The sequence below is a fragment of the Phyllopteryx taeniolatus genome, chromosome 10 (genome assembly GCF_024500385.1).
Source record: "Phyllopteryx taeniolatus isolate TA_2022b chromosome 10, UOR_Ptae_1.2, whole genome shotgun sequence".
Taxonomy (NCBI): domain Eukaryota; kingdom Metazoa; phylum Chordata; class Actinopteri; order Syngnathiformes; family Syngnathidae; genus Phyllopteryx; species Phyllopteryx taeniolatus.
In genome coordinates, this window is record NC_084511.1 from 4,196,325 (window position 1) to 4,218,442 (window position 22,118).

Here is a 22,118-nt window from a genome sequence, read left to right on the forward strand (position 1 = left end):
TGTGGGTTTTGCCTTGCTGGGCCAAAAGCCACCACTTTTAAGCCATGGTCAGCCAGCTCCGCAAAATTTTGTTGGACACACAGATTAGCGTTAACAGTGGTCGTTTCTGATTAGCACACAGTAGATATAAAACACCATGTTCATTTTGTGGTAAAAAGAAATGAAGCCAAGGTAATTTTAACGACAGAAAAACCCATTAGAACAGTGTAACTTTGGTTTAGGGTGAATCAGGCAGTTTAAATTGTAACTAATAATTAATGCATGTGGTTTTTATTTCATGACATATAAGAAGAAAACACATTTACACTAAAACAAAACGAATGAAAAAAAGCAGAGGGAAGAACAAAATCTATTTTCTGCCCCTTTTTACAGAAAATATACATTTCATGTTCAAATTTCACTTTAGAACCTTTTTAAATCCCCAGTCTTCTAAATTATTTTTAACCTCTTCTACAGGCCACTGTCTTATTTAACTATATCGTAATTATTTAATACTCTTGATTTATTCATTCATTCATTTTCCGTATTGCTTATCTTCACATGCTGGACCCTATCCCAGCTATCTTCGGGCGAGAGGCGGGGTACACCCTTTACTGGTCGCCAGACAATCGCAGGCCACATATAAACAAGCATTCACACTCACATTCACACCTGCGGGCAATTTAGAGTCTTCAATTAACCTACAATGCCTGTTTTTGGGATGTGGGAGAAAACCGGAGTACCTTGATTTTATGAGCTTTCTAAATACAACTCCAATTCCAATGAAGTTGGGACCTTGTGTTAAACATAAATAAAAAAACAAATACAATGATTTGCAAATCATGTTCAACCTATATTTAATTGAATACACTACAAAGATGAGATATCTAATGTTCAAACTGATAAACTTCATTGTTTTTAGCAAATAATCATTAACTTAGAATTTTATGGCTGCAACACGTTCCAAAAAAGCTGGGACAGGGTCATGTTTACCACTGTGTTACATCACCTTTTCTTTTAACAACATTCAATAAACTCTTGGGAACTGAGGACACTAATTGTTGAAGCTTTGTAGGTGGAATTCTTTCCCATTCTTGCTTGATGTACAGCTTCAGCTGTTCAACAGTCCGTGGTCTCCCCTGTTGTATTTTACGCTTCATAATGCGCCACACATTTTCAATGGGAGACAGGTCTGGACTGCAGGCAGGCCAGTCTAGTACCTGCACTCTTTTACTAAGAAATGATGAAATCTCTAAATTCCTTGCAATTGTACGTTGAGGAACATTGTCCTTCAACTGTTCGACTATTTTCTCACGCACTTGTTCACAAGAGGTGAACCACCACCCCGTCTTTGCTTGTGAATGACTGAGCAATTCAGGGAAGCTCCTTTTATACCCAATCATGGCACCTACCTGTTCCCAATTAGCTTGTTCACCTGTGGGATGTTCCAAACAGGTGTTTGATGAGCATTCCTCAACTTTCTCAGTTTTTTATTGTCACCTGTCCTCCAGCTTTTTTGGAACGTGTTGCAGCCATAAAATTACAAATTAATGATTATTTGCTAAAAACAATAAAGTTTGTCAGTTTGAACATTAAATATTGTCTTTGTAGTGTATTCAATTAAATATAGGTTGAACATGATTTTCAAATCATTGTATTCTGTTATGTTTAACACAACGTCCCAACTTCATTGGAATTTTGGTTGAATAAGGCGCAACCATATATAAAAAAAAAAATAATGCACACCCCTAAAGTTGACCTCAAAATTCTGGAAAACCCCTCGACCTATGTATAATGCCCTTTTACAATGCATGATTTTGCTTCTACCATATGATCAAAACGAAGTATTATCTGTATTGTGTTAGTTTTTTCAAAGAATTATTCTGAAGTTAAGCACCTTATTTGAATTATTTCTTTTTTTATCTACTTGCTCTTCTTTTGAAATTCACAGCCCTACTTTTATTTCGTAAATAAGAAAACACACAGTTGTGCTCATATGTTTGATTACCCAGGCAGAATTTCTAAGGTGGGTACAATTCTTTAAAGAAAACAAAGGGCCAGCCGAAACATCTGTCCATCCATCCATCTTCTACCACTTATCAGAAGTCGGGTCGCGGGGTCAGTAGCTTTAGCAGGGACGCCCAGACTTCCCTTTCCCCAGCCACTTCATCCATCTCTTCCGGGGGGATCCCGAGGCGTTCCCAGGCCAGCCGAAGGATGTAGTCTCTCCAGCGTGTCCTGGGTCTCCTCCCGGTGGGACGTTCCCGGAACACCTCACCAGGGAGGCATCTGAATCAGATGCCCCAGCCACCTCATCTGGCTCCTCTCGATGTGAAGGAGCAACGGCTCTACTCTGAGATCCTCCCGGATGACCGAGCTTCTCACCCTATCTCTAAGGGAGAGCCCGATAATGAAAGATAATGAAATTCCGTAGATAATAAATTCCTTCCAATTGTACATTGAGGAACATTGTCCTTAAACTGTTCAACTATTTTCTCACTGATTTTCTTTCTGATAGCTGGGATAGGCTCCAGCACGCCCGCGACCTTTGTGAGGATTAGCGGCTCTGAAAATGGATGGATGGATGCATTTACAGTAGGTTGAGTATGGAGCTATTTCTTTTTTCTTTTGTGTAATTCATATGTGACTTCCAGTTAAGATGTTTATAAATCATGATCCTAAAGAAATGAAAGAGGAAAGGAAGTGTTGAACACTGGGCTTTATCCACAAGGGTGTTGAACTATTTTTTGTCACAGGCCACATTGTAGTTAGGGTTTCCCTTAGAGAGCCGTTAAGACTGAAATCATAAAAATATTTAATCAATTCATGATGATATTACATATGGCAAATTGATGGATAACTAGTAATGAAATCAGAAGTCAAGTTTGGTAAACTATTGTTTGAAGGTACTATAAAAATTGTTTTGGTAACAACCAATATCTCAACGCAATATCTCAATGTTATTTATTTATATCGTTACAGATTTTAGAATCTTGGAAGTTCATGCACATGATTTTGTGGGCCACATAAAATGATGTGGTGGCTGGATCTGGCCCCGGGGCCTTGAGTTTGACATCTGCTCTCGCACCTCGAGAGTTTGTCACAATTATAGGTTTTCAACATTTGACCAGTCGGGGGCAGCGATGCACGAAAAGTGCCCAGTCTGTCTGAAATCCAGAAAGAAGAAGAACCGACGCAGAGAAGAAGAACCTCATCAGGAAGTTGTGTAGCGTGGTTGACCGCTGTTGACGTGAACGTTTCAACTGGCCAAAATATGGAAAGTCCGGAGTTAACGTTCACTTTAGCCTACACAGTTTTCTCTCTGTGCTTCGTATTTACGCCCAATGAGTTTCGTTCGGCCGGGTTGACAATCCAAAACCTATTTTCGTCTTGGTTGGGAAGTGAAGACATGGATTTCATACAATACCACGTCAAGAGGAGTAGCACTACCCTACTGGTCCACTCTGCACTGCCACTCGGTACTGTTGAAATTACAACATCATATTGGGCTATAGGGCTATTAACTCCTTTTAGTTTTTTTTTTAAGTATAACTATACGTTCTTGGTAGGACACTGTGTTTAGGAACAGACCTGACATCAATTTCTGACCACCATTAAATACACTCGAGCATTTTGGTAACTCCCTCCCGGCTACCTGACATATAAACACTAAATGGACAAAATATACAGAATAATTAATCATTGCATCGGGGGATTCAGAACTGCTAGTTTTTTTTGTTAACTGGTCAGTCTTTAATTCTTAAATTTACTAAAACATGTTGGGGGAAATTCTACGCTTCATTATTACATCATATATAAATGCAGTAATCCCTCGTTTGTTGCGGGGGTAATGTTCCAAACCAACCCCGCATTAGACAAAATCAGCAAAGTCGCAGCCAAGTATTTGTTGTATTATTTATGTTTTGCATGTTTCATGCATGTGTTGTAATAGCAACATACAGTATCTGCATATAAGGTGGAAATATTTTTGTCCATTTGGGGTCGCCATCCTTACATAATACATTTAAGTATCTGTAACGTTGAATGTAGGCCTGTCGTGTCAAGTGAGCAAATGAGACTGTATAGTTGGCAGTCTGTTAACTGGCTTTAGCATTAGCCGCTGTGTGTGCAGAGTGACTGCGTCAGTTGAGGCAGTTGGCAAGAATGTGTAGTGTATTTTTTTACTGTTTGTTCAAGAAAGCGATTGAAAGATCATCAGCAGCTGTTTCCATCCTCCCTCCATCCTAACCACCTGTTATGGATAACAATTTGTTGTAATTAGCGGTGGCAGGCTATATTCAATAAACTAACTATGTTTACCTCATGTGCAGTTGTGTAGTTTAAGCAAGTTATACTTTGCAATAGGTACATTACACTTAAGCTTATTAATTAAGTGTGAAATGATTGCAAACTTTGGGCATGCTATGTGTTTTTCCACTCTTTCCGTCTGGCTCACACTTTTTGCTATGTGAGTCTGCAGTAACAGGCTGTAGAAAAATGATCACTGCAAAATCCCATGATGTAGCGAAGAATCCGCCATATACAGTGCTATGAAAAATGGTTAAGATCGTCAAACAAAATGTCGACAAATATACCACAAGCGAACGTAAAATGGTGATTTCATTTGAGGGGAATTTTTTTATTTTTTTTTGGAAAAAGTAATTACCCCCTTATTAACTCACTAATTATTTGTGGCTAATCAAAACTTTTGGTTAATTTTCATCAGACCCAAGACTGATGACCTCCAGACCTGTTCAATCAAGAATCTGTCCTGACAAAATCAAGTAGGACAAAAGATTTGTGTATATATATATATATATATATATATATATATATATATATATATATACATACATACATACATATATACATATATATATATACATATATACATATACATATATACATATATATATATACATATATATACACATACATATATATACACACACATATATATATATATATATATATATATATATATATATATATATATATACACACACACACACACATATATATATATACACACACATATATATATATATATATATATATATACACACACACACACACACACATATATACAGTTTGCATGTTCTCCCCGTGCCTGCGTGCCGTGCATCCATCCATTTTCTGAGCCGCTTCTCCTCACTAGGGTCGCGGGCGTCCATCCATCCATCCATTTTCTGAGCCGCTTCTCCTCACAAGGGTCGCGGGCGTGCTGGAGCCTATCCCAGCTGTCATCGGGCAGGAGGCGGGGTACACCCTGAACTGGTTGCCAGCCAATCGCAGGGCACATAGGAACAAACAACCATTCGCACTCACAGTCATGCCTACGGGCAATTTAGAGTCTCCAATTCATGCATGTTTTTGGGATGTGGGAGGAAACCGGAGTACCCGGAGAAAACCCACGCAGGCACGGGGAGAACATGCAAACTCCACACAGGCGGGGCCGGGGATTGAACCCAGGTCCTCAGAACTGTGAGGCTGACGCTCTAACCAGTCGTCCACCGTGCCGCCACATATATATATATATATAGATAGATAGATAGATATTATATATGTATTAATATTGGAACAGGAAGGTCAATTCCCAAGTTTTTGCTGAAGACATTTGGGTTTCAGATCAAAAGAACTTTCACAATTGGTGGCTGACTAAATACTTTTTTGCCCCACTGTATGGAGTTACGCTACTTATTATTGTAGTCCCCTGCAAAAGTATTGGCACGGCAAAGTCAATTTCTTTCTTTTTGTTGTGTACTGAAGACATTTCAGGGTTTCAGATCAAAACACGAACATGAGACAAAAGTTCAGAATTCCTGCTTTCATTTCATGGTATTTACATCTCGATGTGATAAACAACCCAGGACAGAGCACCTTTTGTTTGAAGCCAACCAGTTTTCAAGTGAGCAAAAGTATGAGAAAAGACATGATTAAAATAACTTAAAGTCAATAACATTTAATATTTGGTGGCATAACCCTTACTTGCAGTCACTGTGTCAAGCTTGCAACCCATTGACTTCACCAGACTGTTGCATTCTTCATTTGAAATGCTTTTCCAGGCTTTTACTGCAGCCTCTTTCAGTTCTTGTTTGTTTGAGGGTTTCTCCCTTCAGTCTCCTCCACAGGAGGTAAAATGCGTGCTCTATTGGGTTAACTTCTGGTGATTGACTTGGCCAGTATATGACCTTCCACTTTCCTCCCCAATTGAATTCCTTTGTTGTGTTGGCAGTGTGTTTTGAGTCATTGTCCTGTTGCATGATGAAGTTTCTCCCAATTAGGTTGGATGCATTTTTCTGTAAACTGCCAGACAAAATTGTTTTGTCAACTTGAGAATTCATTCATGTGTGTGTGTGTATGTATGTATGTATATATATTTATTATGAAAAATTATGTTTACTCTGTGCAGGTTACTTCATCGGGATGTGTATCGCTGCTCCGGAGAAACATCTGCAATACGTTCACCAGGTCAGACTGTCTTCTGAATATTTTATTAAAAAAATAAGAAATCCAGTGTGTGGTTCCATTGTGCTATACAAATAGCCAAAGTCCAAGCAATTTAAATTTGGCAGTTTGCAGCACGTCCGCGACCCAAGTGAGGATAAGTGTTATGGAAAATGAATGAGTGAATGTCTCTTATGCAGTCCATTTACAGTGTTTTGAGAAAAAACAACTTGTGGCAAAACAAGGTTATAGCTTTTACTTTAATTATCATAATAAACCAAGTGTGACCTGTTGCAATGTAAACATAGCTTTGATGATTAGCTTTGTGGAGATTTCTAGTGTTGTCCTGCTACCTATCGTTACAAGCTTGGAGACAACATCCAGTGTATCTTTTCAAGCAATCCTCTTTGAGGATGGTAGACATCTAAATGAATAAAAGGAACAGTCTGCTGTGGAAATGATATGAGAGTGGGACTTTCCAAGGTGATGCTGTGCATTTCAGAACTTATCTACAAGGCAACAGAAAAAGGCACATTGATTTGCAGTCAATATTCATTTTAGGTTTTGTGTGAAAATCATGTTTTGTTTGTTGTGTTCTTTGAATGAAGTCAATTTGTCTGCAGCTGATGCATTCATAAAATATAGACCTGCTGTAGCATGTTTTGAATTTGAAATAAATCTTTTTTTCAGGGAAGCACATATGAAACTTGCAGGATTCAGTACCTCCATCAAGGTTAAGAAACACCAATTTAGTGTCCTCAATTAACCTAGCATGCATGTTTTTGGAATGTGGGCGAAAACCATCACAACCACAGGGAGAACCTGCAAACTTGACGCAGGAAGGCTGGAGCCTGGATTTGAACCCCCATCCTCAGAACTGCGGGGCGGGTGTGCGAACTATTACTACCGCCTTGCCCAAACATATATTTGTCAAGTTTACCTTTATTTAACCAGGACAAAAAAAAGATCATCAACCACACACAGCAGTAGAAGTGCAACAATTAATCGATTAATCAAAAATTAATCAACTACTTTGTTAATCGAGTAATCGTTTTGAGCCATTGTTTAAATTAAAATTGTCCAAATCCTCTGATTTTAGCCTTTTAGCAGTAAATATTCTCAGATTTCTGTTGTCCTCAATGAAAGCAGACTTGTGTTTAATCAAAATTGAACACAGTGAAGCAATACAAGTAGACCGAAAAATAACAGTACTCGCACTCATACATTCTTTGTCCTCGGCGCTGAATGACTAACATTGTTAAATTGATGAGCTGAGAGAGGAGTTATGTCTCAATGAACAGTAGATCAGTTTTATACCTCCCCCACTTGGCCAAGGCCGGTACACCAGAGGAGCAGCACTTCTTCTTTTCGGCTTGTCCCGTTAGGGGTCGCCACAGCGCGTCATCCTTTTCCATGTAATCTCCTGCATCCTCCTCTCGAACACCAACTGCCATCATGTCTTCCCTCACGACATCCATCAACCTTCTCTTTGGTCTTCCTCTAGCTCTCTTGCCTGGCAACTCCATCTTCATCATCCTTCTACCAATATACTCACTATTTCTACTCTGGATGTGTCCAAACCATCGAAGTCTGCTCTCTCTAACTTTGTCTCCAAAACATCGAACCTTGGCTGTCCCTCTGATTAGCTCATTTGTAATTTTATCCAACCTGGTCATTCCGAGAGCGAACCTCAACATCATCATTTCCGCCACCTCCAAGTCTGCTTCCTGTTGTTTCTTCAGTGCCACTGTCTCTAATCCGTACATCATGACTGGCCTCACCACTGTTTTATAAACTTTGCCCTTCATCCTAGCAGAGACTCTTCTGTCACATAACACACCTGACACCTTCCTCCACCCGTCCCAACCTGCTTGGACCCGTTTCTTCACTTCCTGACCACACTCACCATTGCTCTGGACGGTAGACCCCAAGTATTTAAAGTCATCCACCCTTGCTATCACTTCTCCCTGTCGCCTCACTCTTCCCCCACCCCCCCTCTCATTCATGCACATATATTCTGTCTTACTTCGGCTAATCTTCATTCCTCTTCTTTCCATTGTATGCCTCCATCTTTCTAACTGTTCCTCCAGCTGCTCCCTGCTTTCACTGCAGATAACAATGTCATCTGCAAACATCATGGTCCACAGGGATTCCAGTCTAACCTCATCTGTCAGCCTATCCATCACCACTGCAAAAAGAAAGGGGCTCAGGGCTGATCCCTGATGCAGTCCCATGTCCACCTTAAATTTGTCTGTCACACCTACAGCACACCTCACCGCTGTTCTGCTGCCCTCATACATGTCCTGTATTATTCTAACATACTTCTCTGCCACTCCAGACTTCCGCATGCAGTACCACAGTTCCTCTCTGGGTACTCTGTCATAGGCTTTCTCTAGATCTACAAAGACACAATGTAGCTCCTTCTGACCTTCTCTGTACTTTTCCATCAACATCCTCAAGGCAAATAATGCATCTGTGGTACTCTTTTAGGCATGAAACCATACTGTTGCTCGCAAATACTCACTTCTGTCCTGAGTCTAGCCTCCACTACTCTTTCCCATAACTTCATTGTGTGGCTCATCAACTTTATTCCTCTATAGTTCCCACAGCTCTGCACATCACCTTTGTTCTTAAAAAATGGGCACCAGTACACTTTTCCTCCATTCCTCAGGCATCTTCTCACGCACTAGAATTCTATTGAAAAAGCTGGTCAAAAACTCCACAGCCACCTCTCCTAGATGCTTCCATACCTCCACAGGAATGTCATCAGGACCAGCTGCCTTTCCATTTATCATCCTCTTTAATGCCTTTCTAACTTGCCCCTTACTAATCATTGCCACTTCCTGGTCCACCACACTTGCCTCTTCTTTTCTCCCTTCTCTCCCTTTTTTCCTCATTCATCAACTCCTCGAAGTATTCTTTCCATCTAGCTAGCACACTGCTGGCACCAGTCAACATATTTCCATCTCTACCCTTAATCACCCTAACCTGCTGCACATCCTTCCCATCTCTATCCCTCTGTCTGGCCAGCCTGTATAGATCCTATTCTCCTTTAGTGTCCAATCTGCCATACATGTCATCATATGCCTCTTGTTTGGCCTTTGCCACCTCTACCTTTGCCCTGTGTCGCATCTCAATGTATTCCTTTCGCCTCTCCTCTGTCCTCTCAATGTCCCACTTCTTAGCTAACCTTTTTCCTTGTATGATTTCCTGTACTCTGTGGTTCCACCACCAAGTCTCCTTCTCGCCTTTCCTGCCAGAAGATACACCAAGTACTCTCCTGCCTGCCTCTCTGATCACCTTGGCTGCAGTGGTCCAGTCTTCTGGGAGCTCCTCCCGTCCACCGAGAGCCTGTCTCACCTCTTCCCGAAAAGCTGCACAACACTCGTCCTGTCTCAGCTTCCACCACATGGTTCTCTTCTCTGCCTTTGTCTTCCTAATCTTCCTCCCCACCACCAGAGTCATCTTACACATCACCATCCTATGCTGTCTAGCCACACTCTCCCCTACCACTACCTTACAGTCGGTAACCTCCTTCAGATTATATCGTCTGCACAAGATGTAATCCACCTGCGTGCTTCTACCTTCGCTCTTGTAGCTCACCCTATGTTCGTGCCTCTTCTGTAAAAAAGTGTTCACTACAGCCATTTGCATCCTTGTTGCAAAGTCTACCACTATCTGTCCCTCCGAGTTCCTTTCCTGGATGCCGTACTTACCCATCACTTCTTCATCACCCCTATTACCTTCACCAACATGTCCATTACAATCTGCACCAATTACGACTCTCTGTCTGTCTGGGATGCTCAGAACTACTTCGTCTAGCTCCTTCCAGAATTTCCTACCTGTGAATTTCCTACCTGTGGGGCATAGCCACTAATCACATTACACATAACACCCTCAATTTCAAGTTTCAGCCTCATCACTCGATCTGATACTCTTTTCACCTCCAAGACATTCTTAGCCAACTCTTCTTTTAAAATAACCCCGACTCCATTTCTCTTCCCATCTACACCATGGTAAAATAATTTAAACCCTGCCCCTAAACTTTTAGCCTAACTGCCTTTCCACCTGGTCTCCTGGACACACAATATATCAACCTTTCTCCTAATCATCATGTCAACCAACTCCCAAGATTTTCCTGTCATAGTCCCAACATTTAAAGTCCCCACATTCAGTTCTAGGCTCTGTGCTTTCCTCTTCTCTTTCTGCCGAAGAACCCGCTTTCCACCTCTTCTTCTTCTTTGACTTCGACCCACAGTAGCTGAATTTCCAACGGCGCCCTGCAGGTTGACGGCGCCGGTGGCGGACGTTGTTAACCCGGGCCACGACCGATCCGGTATGGAATTCTTTGGATGAACGCTCATATTTTATTTTAGCACAATGGCCATTAAATTGATCAGTGCGACAAAAATGGTTTAATTCTGTTTATCTCATGACTGTCTGTTTTTATAAAGAACAATACTCTGAGATAGGCACCAGCACTCTCGCGACCCTAGTGAGGATAAGTGCTACAGAAAATGGATGGAATATTATGGAGTGCTATGTTTCCTCATAAAAATACATCAAATTTTTGTTGTTTGGAAACTGACTAGGATTTGAAACTCTTTATGCTGATAATGTTTATGAACTGAAAGTATACAATTCTTCACCACACATCTTTTAATTTGTACAAAATGTTTGGGAAGAACTATATACATCATCTATGTTGTCATGTTGTGTCCCACTAGATGAGTGACAACTGGAGGGTGTTTGTTGTCCTCTCTGTGTGCCTCCTGTTGGCCAACTCTACACTCATCATCTACTGGTCCCGCAATCGCTGGCACAACCATCCTATCAGCAGAGCTCTGCAGGCCCATGTCCAACCTCCTCATTCTAACTGGGGTTCAGTGGCCAGCAGCATCAACACAGAGTTCAGACGCATAGACAAGTTTGCTACAGGGGCACCTGGAGCCAGAGTTATCATCACTGACAGCTGGGTGTTAAAGGTCTGTTTGCATATCTTTACTCGTGTAGCATGAAAGACAGATTTAAGATTAAAGTACCACTCTGAATGAAATAACGATCCCTGTATTTATGAAGTCTAATATTTGACCTAATTGCAGCACTCCTGGATACATTTCTCATTTGTGACAGGTCTGTTTGATGTCACTTCGCAGTCATACTATGTTGTATAATTTTTCATAGAATAGCTGAAAACGTACAATATCATGGTATATTATCGTGATATAAAATGGCCCATATCATGATATTTTTTTCAATATCCACCAGCTATATTTTTATTTATCTTGAATTATACTTTATTATATCAGTGGCATAAAAAACATCTACAATACTATATATTGTCTATTGTGATAGTTTTTGGGAAAATATATTCTCCAAAAAATGTTATCGTGACAAGGCCTATGCACAACCTACTTTCGCATTCCGCAACACGGGTAAAAGCAATTCGGCCTCGTACAAGTATAAATGGGGAAGAGGACCGCTTCAAAGCACCCGTAGGAACTTGAAATGTTTGTTGTGGACATGACGTCCACAATTTCCAAAAACAATTTTAAATGTGGACTCGTCGGACCACAGAACACTTTTCCACTTTGCATCTGTCCATCTTAGATGAGCTCGGGCCCAGAGAAGCCGGCGGCGTTTCTTGGTGGTGTTGATAAATGGCTTTTGCTTTGCATAGTAGAGTTTCAAGTTGCACTTACGGATGTAGCACCAAACTGTATTTACTGACATTGGTTTTCTGAAGTGTTCTTGAGCCCATGTGGTGATATCCTTTACACATTGATGTCGGTTTTTGATTTAGTGCCGCCTGAGGGATCAAAGGTCACGGGCATTCAATGTTGGTTTTCGGCCTTGCCACTGACATGCAGTGATTTCTCCAGATTCTCTGAACCTTTTGATGATATTATGGACCGCAGATGATGAAATCCCTAAATTCCTTGCAATTGTACGTTGAGGAACATTGTCCTTAAACTGTTCGACTATTTTCTCACGCACTTGTTCACAAAGAGGTGAACCCTGTCTTTGCTTGTGAATGACTGAGCAATTCAGGGAAGCTCCTTTTCGACCCAATCATGACACCCACTTGTTCCCAATTAGCCTGTTCACCTGTGGGATGTTCCAAACAGGTATTTGATGAGCATTCCTCAACTTTCTCAGTCCCAACTTCATTGGAATGGGGGTTGTATTTTGTGTATCAGATGCAGATAGAAAAACCTTGAGTCCCATATTTATCTTTTGATTTCAAACCAAAATGTTTTCAGTCTGCAGCAAAAATAAAGGAATTGGCCTACTATTTCATTCGTTTTGGAGAAACTAAGTACTGTATACTGCACTGTATTTGAAGTAAACATGCTTGGAACTGCTGATTAAATTACTCATTGTCCTCAAAGAGCTACACAATTTTTTCCATGTCGGTTGATAATGTGTTTATTACTTTCCTTATGAACAGGTGACCACCTACCATGTCTACGTGGCTGCACAGAGTGACTGTCATGTGACTGTGACCGAGTGCAGGCAGCACCAGCTGAGTCCCGACTCAGCCTCTCCCATACAGCTGCTCACCCTCAGAGTGCACAGCATCAACCCTGCTGTTAGACCTTTTGATATCAGGTACAATTAGTCCAAAACATTTACTGGAAAGGCAACTGCATGTATTGTGTTAAAAAGCTACTGCTCCATTTGTTTTTTTTTTATTCCCCCCACCCCCCAGGTTGAACTCAACAGAGTATGCCGAGCTCAGAGAGAAGGTCCATGCACCCATCAGGAACTCTGCTAATGTTGTGATTCACCAAACAATTAGTGAACTTTTCCTGGAAACGTTCCGAGCTCATGTGGACCTCAACCAGCCCTACTCGCTCCCCAGTGGACAGGTACAGTATGTTACTGCTGCTGGTGGAGGTTCTGCTAAGGTCATAAAACATAAACAAGGCATGTCCATCATTTGCTGTGAATACACAGGAAGTGGAGCCGTGTATTGGCTGTATGCAGGTGCCAGCAAACACCAAGCTGGTTAGACTTTGTCATGGAGATGGTAAGTGTGTGAGTGGAGTGTTAGTATATACAATTTGATGCACAGGTTTGGGGATTTTGGTTTTATACACCACCACAATAAATTTGTGATACGTGCACCCCCCCACAATTCAAAACAATTCCCAGGTGTATTTATAATGTCTGTGACTTGCTTTCGTCAAAATACTCCAAGGATACAAAATTATAGTTTACTTTGCATACCCTATTTCTTGTCTTGCTGAAATTTTCCCGTTTAGAATGATTTAAAAATTCGCTGTTTATATAAAATGAGGCTTCAAAATCAAAGAAAATCAGGCCTCTGGAACACTCTGAGGATGTCTGCTGAATGCACTAAAACCGCTCCCTGTTCTGTGGTCAGCTGTCAATCACATACCATTACCTCTAATATCTATCCCTACATATATGGGTCATTTTCATATAATTTGATCAAAAATGGTGAAGACCCTTGTTTAAAGAACAAATCTAGCAATCTTTTGATGGCACCTTAGTTTTATATGGGTCAATGTCTCCCATGCTGAAAATCCTTTTTTCCAAAAATTATTGATGATTTCAAATCCGACAAAAAGACAATCCTTATTGACAGACCAAATGGTAGTGGCCCACTGTAATACACATTTTGCATAACGGTAATGACAAAAGTCCATAACGGCTTAAAAAAAAAAATCATGTCACTTGCACTTCAAACTCTACGGACACAAGTGCATGAATGATCTTGACTACTAGGGCTGCACGATTATGGCCGAAATAATAATCCCAATTATTTTGATCAATATTTTAATCACAATTATTAGTCACGATTATTCTTGTTAGGGAAAAATCTTTATTTTTATTGCACTACTTTTCAACAAACAATATGTCACAGTTTTCAGTGCAAAATGAAACTTTAAATGAGAATACATGAAAGATGATGATTAAAAAAAATGAATGTACCCCAATAAGGGCGGCGCGGTGGCCAACTGGTCGCTGGCCACTGCTTTCTCCAGTGCCATTTACGGTAAAGACAGCTTTAGTGACCATTTGTAAAAGAACCTAAAAAAGGAACTTTGAAGACACTTAAATGCATTTGTGTTAGTTTTCATGGAAAAGGCATGTTAAGGAATAGGAGAAAAATCCTACATATCCTAAAATGTAATTAGCATCTTCGGAAAACACGTTGCTAATTAAGAATTTTGTTTTTTTATGAACATTTGGGACAAAATTAATTTTTAGCATTATAGATTTGAAAAATGTTACTTCAGAATATTTGAATTTCTTAGAAACAATTATTACTGGCGGCACGGTGAATGACTGGTTAGCACATCTGCCGCACAGTTCTGAGGACACGTGTTCAAATCCGCCCTCGCCTGTGTGGAGTTTGCATGTTCTCCCCGTGCCTGCGTAGGTTTTCTCCGGTCACTCCCGTTTCCTCCCACTTCCCAAAAACATGCGTGGCAGGTTGATTGAAGACTCTAAAAAATTGCCCGTAGATGTGAGTGTGAATGGTTGTTTGTTTCTATGTGCCCTGCGATTGGCTGGCGACCAGTTCAGGGTGTACCCCGCCTCTCGCCCGAATATAGCTGGGTTACGCTCCAGCACGCCCGCATCCCTAGTGAGGATAAGCTGTCCAGAAAATGGATGGATGGATATGTATTTGGATATACAATCTCCTTCCTGATTCTGACTCCAATTTTGATTTATCTGGTTTCTCCCGGGCCCTGCGATTGGCTGGCGACCAGTTCAGGGTGTACCCCGCCTCTTGCCCTAAGATAGCTGGGATGGGCTCCAGCACGCCTGCAACCCTAGTGACGATAAGTATGGAAAATGAATGAATGAATGAATAGTTCAGGTACACCACTGCCCACAATGCTTGCTTATGCAAAATACATAACACTTGGGAATTTAAATAACGACGCTGAGCTGTTCTGTAAAATTGTGGCATCCAGTGGAGATGCATTTTCTGGATGTAGGGATAGTTAGCTAGCTAACTGCAAGCTGTAGCAGTAGAAATTATAGAGTGGGAGACGGCGACTCATACCGGACGCCCAAGTGTGTCACAGGGCGCCGTTATAGCCCCGCCCCAAAAATACGGAAAACTTAAACGGTGAAAAACTGTTTTATGCCATTTCTCCACAATTCAGTACGACAAAGTTTTCAGTCTTTGTTAATTTCTTTGCATCATATTTCATATATCTTCAAACATGTCTAATGTATTTAGAAACAAATCTGTGAATTAACTTTACAGGGTGTTATTTGATACTTATCAGAAGCTAATGCTGTTTGCTAACCTATGCAATAAATAAAACTGTTGGCTTTGACATGACAGCAGTTTCATTGCACCTGTGCGGGATGTGGTCGTTTCTGCATGATAGTTTCAGACAGTGTAATCCAACGGCCGGACTCTGGCTGTCTTTTAAAAGTGGCTCTGGATCTTTGTCCATCCTTGCTAGAAACTCTGTTTAGCTGCAGTTATTATGTAAACTGCCTCCCACATAACCAAAAACATGCATGGTAGGTTAATTGACAACTCTAAATTGCCCGTAGGTGTGAATGTGAGTGCGAATCGTTTGTTTGTATGTGCCCTGCGATTGGCTGGCAACCAGTTCAGGGTGTACCCCACCTCCTGCCCGATGATAGCTGGGATAGGCTCCAGCACGCCCGCGACCCAAGTGAGGAGAAGCGGCTCAGAAAATGGATGGATGGATGGATATATATTATATACAGTATATTTAAGTATTAGCATTTTTTCCAAAATGCTTCTTTTAGTTTAGTGTTTATTCATTTCATTGTTAGTTTTAGTTTTTATATTCGGGGTATTTGTCAAGTGTGAGATAAAAAAAAAAAAAAGGTCACAATAAGTATTGTGTAATAAAAACTCAACAAAAAATACCATTTAAAAAAATAAATGAATAAATAAATTAAATAAATACATAAATAAATAAATAACAAATAAATAAAATAAAACAATCTATTAACTTACTAACCGATAAACAACCATCCACAAATCAAATACAGGTAGTCTATAACAGTCCACAGAATTTGAAGTGCAATAAGTGCAGTGCATAATACTGCTTTTAAGGTTAGATTAGATGCATCACAATGTACAGTAAAACCATTCATGAGACAGATGCTGTGAATTCTTTGCGGTCAGTGACTGAACTCTGAAGCCCTTCGACATCACCAAATTCGGAATTTCTTCCCTGAAGATGCTTTGCCAAGCCTTCATTCCTGCTACTTTCACTTGTTGCTTGCTTGTTGGTCTTGATTATTGATTGTTTTATTTTAACACCATAGTGGTTGTGTATATATGCACAATCATAAAAACCTGGTAAGTATTTGTCTGTATGTTGGTGCCTATAACTCTTGAACTGCTCTGTTATGTAGGAGCTGACATTGAGCCTGAGTGCGAGCAGTGTTTCTGCAGACCCATGTGGTGTTTGTCCTGTCTGGGTCGATGGTTTGCCAGCCGACAAGACCAGCAAAGACCTGAGACCTGGTTGTCCAGTCGAGTCCCCTGCCCCACCTGTCGAGCCAAATTCTGTATACTAGATGTTTGTGTGATACACTGACAAACACACACAATAGACCCAGTTATGGCAAGATCCCTCGAAGATGAGTATATGCTTGCCTCTCCATCTACTTCCTTGTTCTGTTCTCAGTAGAGAGAACTGCGGTTAAGTGGTAATAACTTATTCAATGAATTTGAAATGGAAATGGATACGTTGGATTGTAAATCCAAACAAATCTGAAGACAATCCGGATCCTAAAAAGGATTACGTTTGATTCTAGAGCTTTCACTGTACATTATGTATAGACCGAATAAATATTGTGCACTTCAGTCCAGCAATGGCAGCATCCACACTTACTAACTTTGGGGGCCGCCATTGGTCACAACTTCGCACTATCTTCTATTAAAGGTCAGAGGACAAATATTTAACAAAAAAAATCTTGATAACTCTAGACCCCCTTTACAAACTACATCTTCCATTTCCATTACATGTCAGATATAGCAGTTAAATCGATAAATATGATTCAGAATGCGGCGTCTGCTTTTTGCATCCTTCCGATCTTCGTCTCTTTCCGGCGCGGTGACGTCACACAAGCCAAACATCCTGTTCATTCGGCGTTGTGTGCTATTGTTCCATGCTGTTGTTCCCGTCCTTGTATATTTGTTGTCGCATGATTTAACGATGTCACGATGGTTTATTGTGTGGCATTTGGTTGTACAAATTGTAAAGGCAGCGGCAAGAGTTTTTTGTTTTGGCTTTCCAAGTGAAAAAGGAATACGTGACCAGTGGATATGCAAAGTCAATCGACAGGGGAAGAAACGTGCTCAGCTAAGGGTGCCTAGCAAGCATTCCAAACTGTGCTGATCACTTCGAACCGGCGTGTTTTGAGCGTTGGATACAGAGGTAGAGGCTGAAACCAGCTGCGGTGGCAACTATTTTTCCTACGGCCATCGGGACCTCCTTGTATATACCTACGACTCTATTATGGTTAGTATGCACTGGGGAGTAGGAAAAAAAGACCCACGCAGTAGTTTTCAGTACTGTCGTCTGTACTTTTGCCTATATGACAAGCCAACAGACACACGGCAAAGACTTTGTGTGCGGCGTGTTATAACGCAACTGGAGCAAGGGGCACACAATATATAGGAATACTGCATCCTATGTAAAAGCTTGTGCCGTGTCACTGAAACATATATGAATATATAATATGTATAGTCGTGCTGAAAAATATTGGCACCCCTGCCATGACTGTATAAAAAGACATGATTTTGACATACCGTCACATTCAGCCACTGGCCACTCTCTTTTTCTGTTATACAGCTGCTACTTGGCTGCTCGTGGTTGTCACTGTCTGATCGGCTCAAATGTACGCTTTGACGATGTTCAGTTGGGTGCTCCTGTACGTCGAAATCCAGCTCCTTCACATATTCCAACACATTGCTCGTGATTGCGTATGGTGTGTAGCGTGCAGTCTTTGTCAATTGCAACGTCACTTCTGGTAGCCCTTGCGGTGGATAGAGTAACCACACCCCGGCGTCTTGAGCTTCGGGTATGTTCGGGGAGGACTCAATATGTGTCATAAAAACTGAATTTTTAGCTAAACTATGGTTGAAAACTTGCTGGAAATTACATGCATGTATTACATAACATAAACAATGCAAATGTGAATTTTAACTGACCCCATAACATCTTTGTCATCTGACCTTTAACACTTGATGGAAGTGCTGCTTCTGTCTCCTCATACATCAATCGAAGAAACATGCAAACCTCAGTGCCTTTGTTGACCTCTGCCCATGCATGTATTCTTTTTCAAAAGCCGTAATACTATTATTGTTGGCGAGTCAAATTGATTCCAAACAGCTTGATTTTGGTCTCATCTGATCATCTCATTACCTTCTCCCAATCAATCAAGTGTTCATTGGCGAACTTCAGATGGATCTGTACATGTGCCTTCTTGAGCAGGGGGACCTTACAGGCCCTGCAGGATTCACACACACAAATTACACTGCAGTTCCTACGCCACAATATGGACAGGCTTTTAAAAGTGTTATAAGTAAGTCACATGAAATAGTTTCGTTTTTTACTTTCAACCCCTCAACATTTTCAGCAGCTTCAGACCTAGCCATAGATATAGTTTTCAGTATTTGTTTTATGTATTATGCCCTTTTTGGACAATAAAAGCAGTATTGTCTTATGACTCTAAATATGCCATGTTTTCAAACAAATTCAATGTGGAATATTTGATGTGCGGTAATTACAGCTTTGAATAAGTCAATAAGTCATAACTTTTTTTTGGTTTGTTTGTTTATTTGTTTTTTTGCACATTTTCATTTTGGAGCAATGACAGTTCTTTTAAGAGAGATCACACTGGTGTTCCTAAGTCAATGGACAGACTCTTAGTGTTTTAAGTCATATGAATATTTTATATTTACATTATTTATATTTTTACTTTCAACCCCTCAAAATCTTCAGTAGCTTTACACCTACCCAAAGATATAAAGATTTGAACATTTATTTTGTTTTATGCCTCTTTTGGACAATAAAATCAGCAACCATCAAAAACAATGAAGAAATTAACATTGAACTACTAACGAACATATAACTATAACTAACAATAATGAACGCTGAGCAAGTTCAAATGCAATTTATGTTCTATCTAATACAAACAATCTTCCCAAATGGCCTGCATGTGCATTTTGCAGATATATTGAGCACAATTTGAGCTACAATAAAAAAAGTCACATGGGGCACATGAGTGACCGCCGGCGGCAGGAGTACATGCCACAAACCTGCAAAAAAACAAAAACATGACAACTACTCAAAGACCGTTTTGGAAAAGAGACACATTTCCTCCCCTCCTAGCCCCAAGGGAAAAACAAAACTAACACTACAGTAAATAACAAATAATTGATGCATAATTGTGCTTACCTGGTCCAGGTGATCAACACTGCCTTTACATGCATTGTAGTCGAGGATAATTTTGGACTTTTTCTCCCCAGTCTCCTCTACCTCAAAAGAAGGATGTTATTTTCCTTTTTTTTGGGCACTTAGGAGACCAAGGTCCGGTTGCCGGTAAATGCAAACACGGATGAAAGAGACTGTCCAATGTTGAGGTGCTCTTGGGGAAGCTCGGCCTTGTTTTTCCTCCAAGTGCCTACCAGCGCCAATCTGTTGTGACCGTGTGGCCCTGCAGCATGTGGCACAGCTGCAGCACGACTCTCATTCCTTGATTTTTCTCCCTCTGTGCTGCAGCAGGCCTCCCCGTGTACGCTTGCAGATTCCAAGCGTATGCCGTCTGTACATCGCAGATGGGTCCATATTGAGCCCATATTTTGCTGGTTTGGGGGGAATATACTGTTTGAAAGAGCAGCGGCTCCTAAAAGGGACCGGCTGGTCATCCACGCATACATTCCTCCACCGGTTGAACATTTTGGGCCCCCACAGGCTCCTTGCTACGTGCTTTTCGGATATATTACAATAGCAGCCCCGACCTCCAGGAGCTTGCTGTTTTACCTGAGTGCATGAAGGTGTTGGATAAATGAGTGGGAAAATGGAGAGACAAAAACGAACAAACAAGGGTGCAGACTGCAGAGAGTTTTTCTGAGCTGTTGTGGAATGTGTCAAAATAACATTCGCTGGAGTGGCTACCTCAACATCTACAGCAATGCTCCCACAGCAATATAAAAGTGTTTTTGGTCCACATTGAATATGAGTAAGGCAGTGTTAAATACTTTTGAGATATAGTTGCTTTGTATAAATTCATAAAGCAGCCCTGTTTTTAGTCAGATACAAATGCATGTTCTAGTTTTTTTTTAAAGGAGGGAGCATCTTTTAACCTAAGAAAATAGAGCTAGTAGATCAGAGAAATTCAGAATATATATAGATAGATAGATAGATATAGATGTTGGTTGTGATGCGCTAATTATGATATTATAATAACATAATATTTAAATTGACATTTTGATCTAGCAGGCTTTAATGCAGGTGGTAATGAAGGCTGATTGGTGACAGATGCGTGGCCGAGGAGGTGCTGATTACTGCGAAGAGAGAGACAGAGAGAGAGAGGGGCGCAAAGCGCCACCCGAACTCCAACAGAAGTACTGCAGGGCACAGCACATGACACAGTCATTGCCAACAATGGCTATATAACAAAGTATTGAGATGAACTTTTGTTATTTACCAAATACTTATTTTCCAACGAGTGGAGGACAGAGGAGCCTCTTCAAGAAGAGGTTACATATCTGTGAGAACCAGAAATCTTGTTTTTTTGTAGGTGACCAAATACTTATTTTCCACCATAATATGCAAATAAATTCTTTAAAAATCAGATGTGATTTTCTGGATTTTTTTTTTTCCTTCTCATTTTGTCTCTCATAGGTGAGGTATACCTATGATGAAAATTACAGACCTCTCTCATCTTTTTAAGTGGGACAACTTGCACAATTGGTGGCTGACTAAATACTTTTTTGCCCCACTGTAACACCGTCACGTGAAACTTGATTGCATACAATTGATAAACCGTATACTGTCAAAGACTCATTTTGACCTATGTTATGCATAAAACTGGAAGATTTTGGATTTTGATGGCAAGGGAGCATTTTTTAAACCCAAAGGGTCACATACCTTTTCTACCCTGCACTGTGATGTTTACATTTAGTTAAAAAAAAGAAGAAAAGTGTCATATGTGTGTGTTCCGGGTTTTGTCTCCCCCCCCTGTTTCACACACACCTGCTCATGTGAGCATCTTCATCACCTGTGCCTCGTTCACCCTAATTACCCCTTGTATATAACCTCGTGTCTCATTTCCTCTCGTTGCCAGTTCGTTGTACCTTGTCGTCGCGTTCCAGCATTCCTTGTTTCCACGTCATAGATTCACAGTAAGACTTGACCCTGTTCCGATTATCGACCTTGTCTCTTTGCCTCATGTTTTTGGATACTGTTGCCTCTCTTGGATTGCCTGCCTGTGTACCGACCTATGCCCGTCTATTAAACCTCTCTTTTTGGAAACTGTCAATTTGTTTTGGAGTCGTGCATTTTTGGGTCCTATCCTCTGTTCCGTTCATGACAGAACGAACTGGCCAGAACATGGACCCAGCAGACTCAGACCCGGTGCGCAAAGCCCTTCAAGCGCAGGGTCAACGCCTCGCGAAGCAGGATGAGCAGATTGCCGCCCTC

General features: G+C 40.8%; 1 protein-coding gene across 2 annotated transcripts; it reads left to right on the forward strand.

The window, feature by feature from the left end:
• Positions 1-3,132: 3,132 nt before the first annotated feature.
• tmem129 (transmembrane protein 129, E3 ubiquitin protein ligase) lies at positions 3,133-21,270 on the forward strand. Of its 2 annotated transcripts, XM_061787623.1 has the most exons (8): positions 3,318-3,458; positions 4,706-4,763; positions 6,392-6,450; positions 11,154-11,411; positions 12,878-13,038; positions 13,139-13,298; positions 13,387-13,459; positions 16,819-21,270. In XM_061787623.1, the coding sequence occupies exons 3-8, from the start codon at positions 6,406-6,408 to the stop codon at positions 17,001-17,003; spliced, it is 882 nt and encodes a 293-aa protein (XP_061643607.1). In that variant the 5' UTR covers positions 3,318-3,458; positions 4,706-4,763; positions 6,392-6,405; the 3' UTR covers positions 17,004-21,270. The 2 variants fall into 2 exon arrangements, with proteins under 2 accessions (XP_061643606.1, XP_061643607.1); XM_061787622.1 differs by lacking the exon at positions 4,706-4,763 and having other exon boundaries at positions 3,133-3,458.
• The last annotated feature ends 848 nt before the right edge of the window (positions 21,271-22,118 follow it).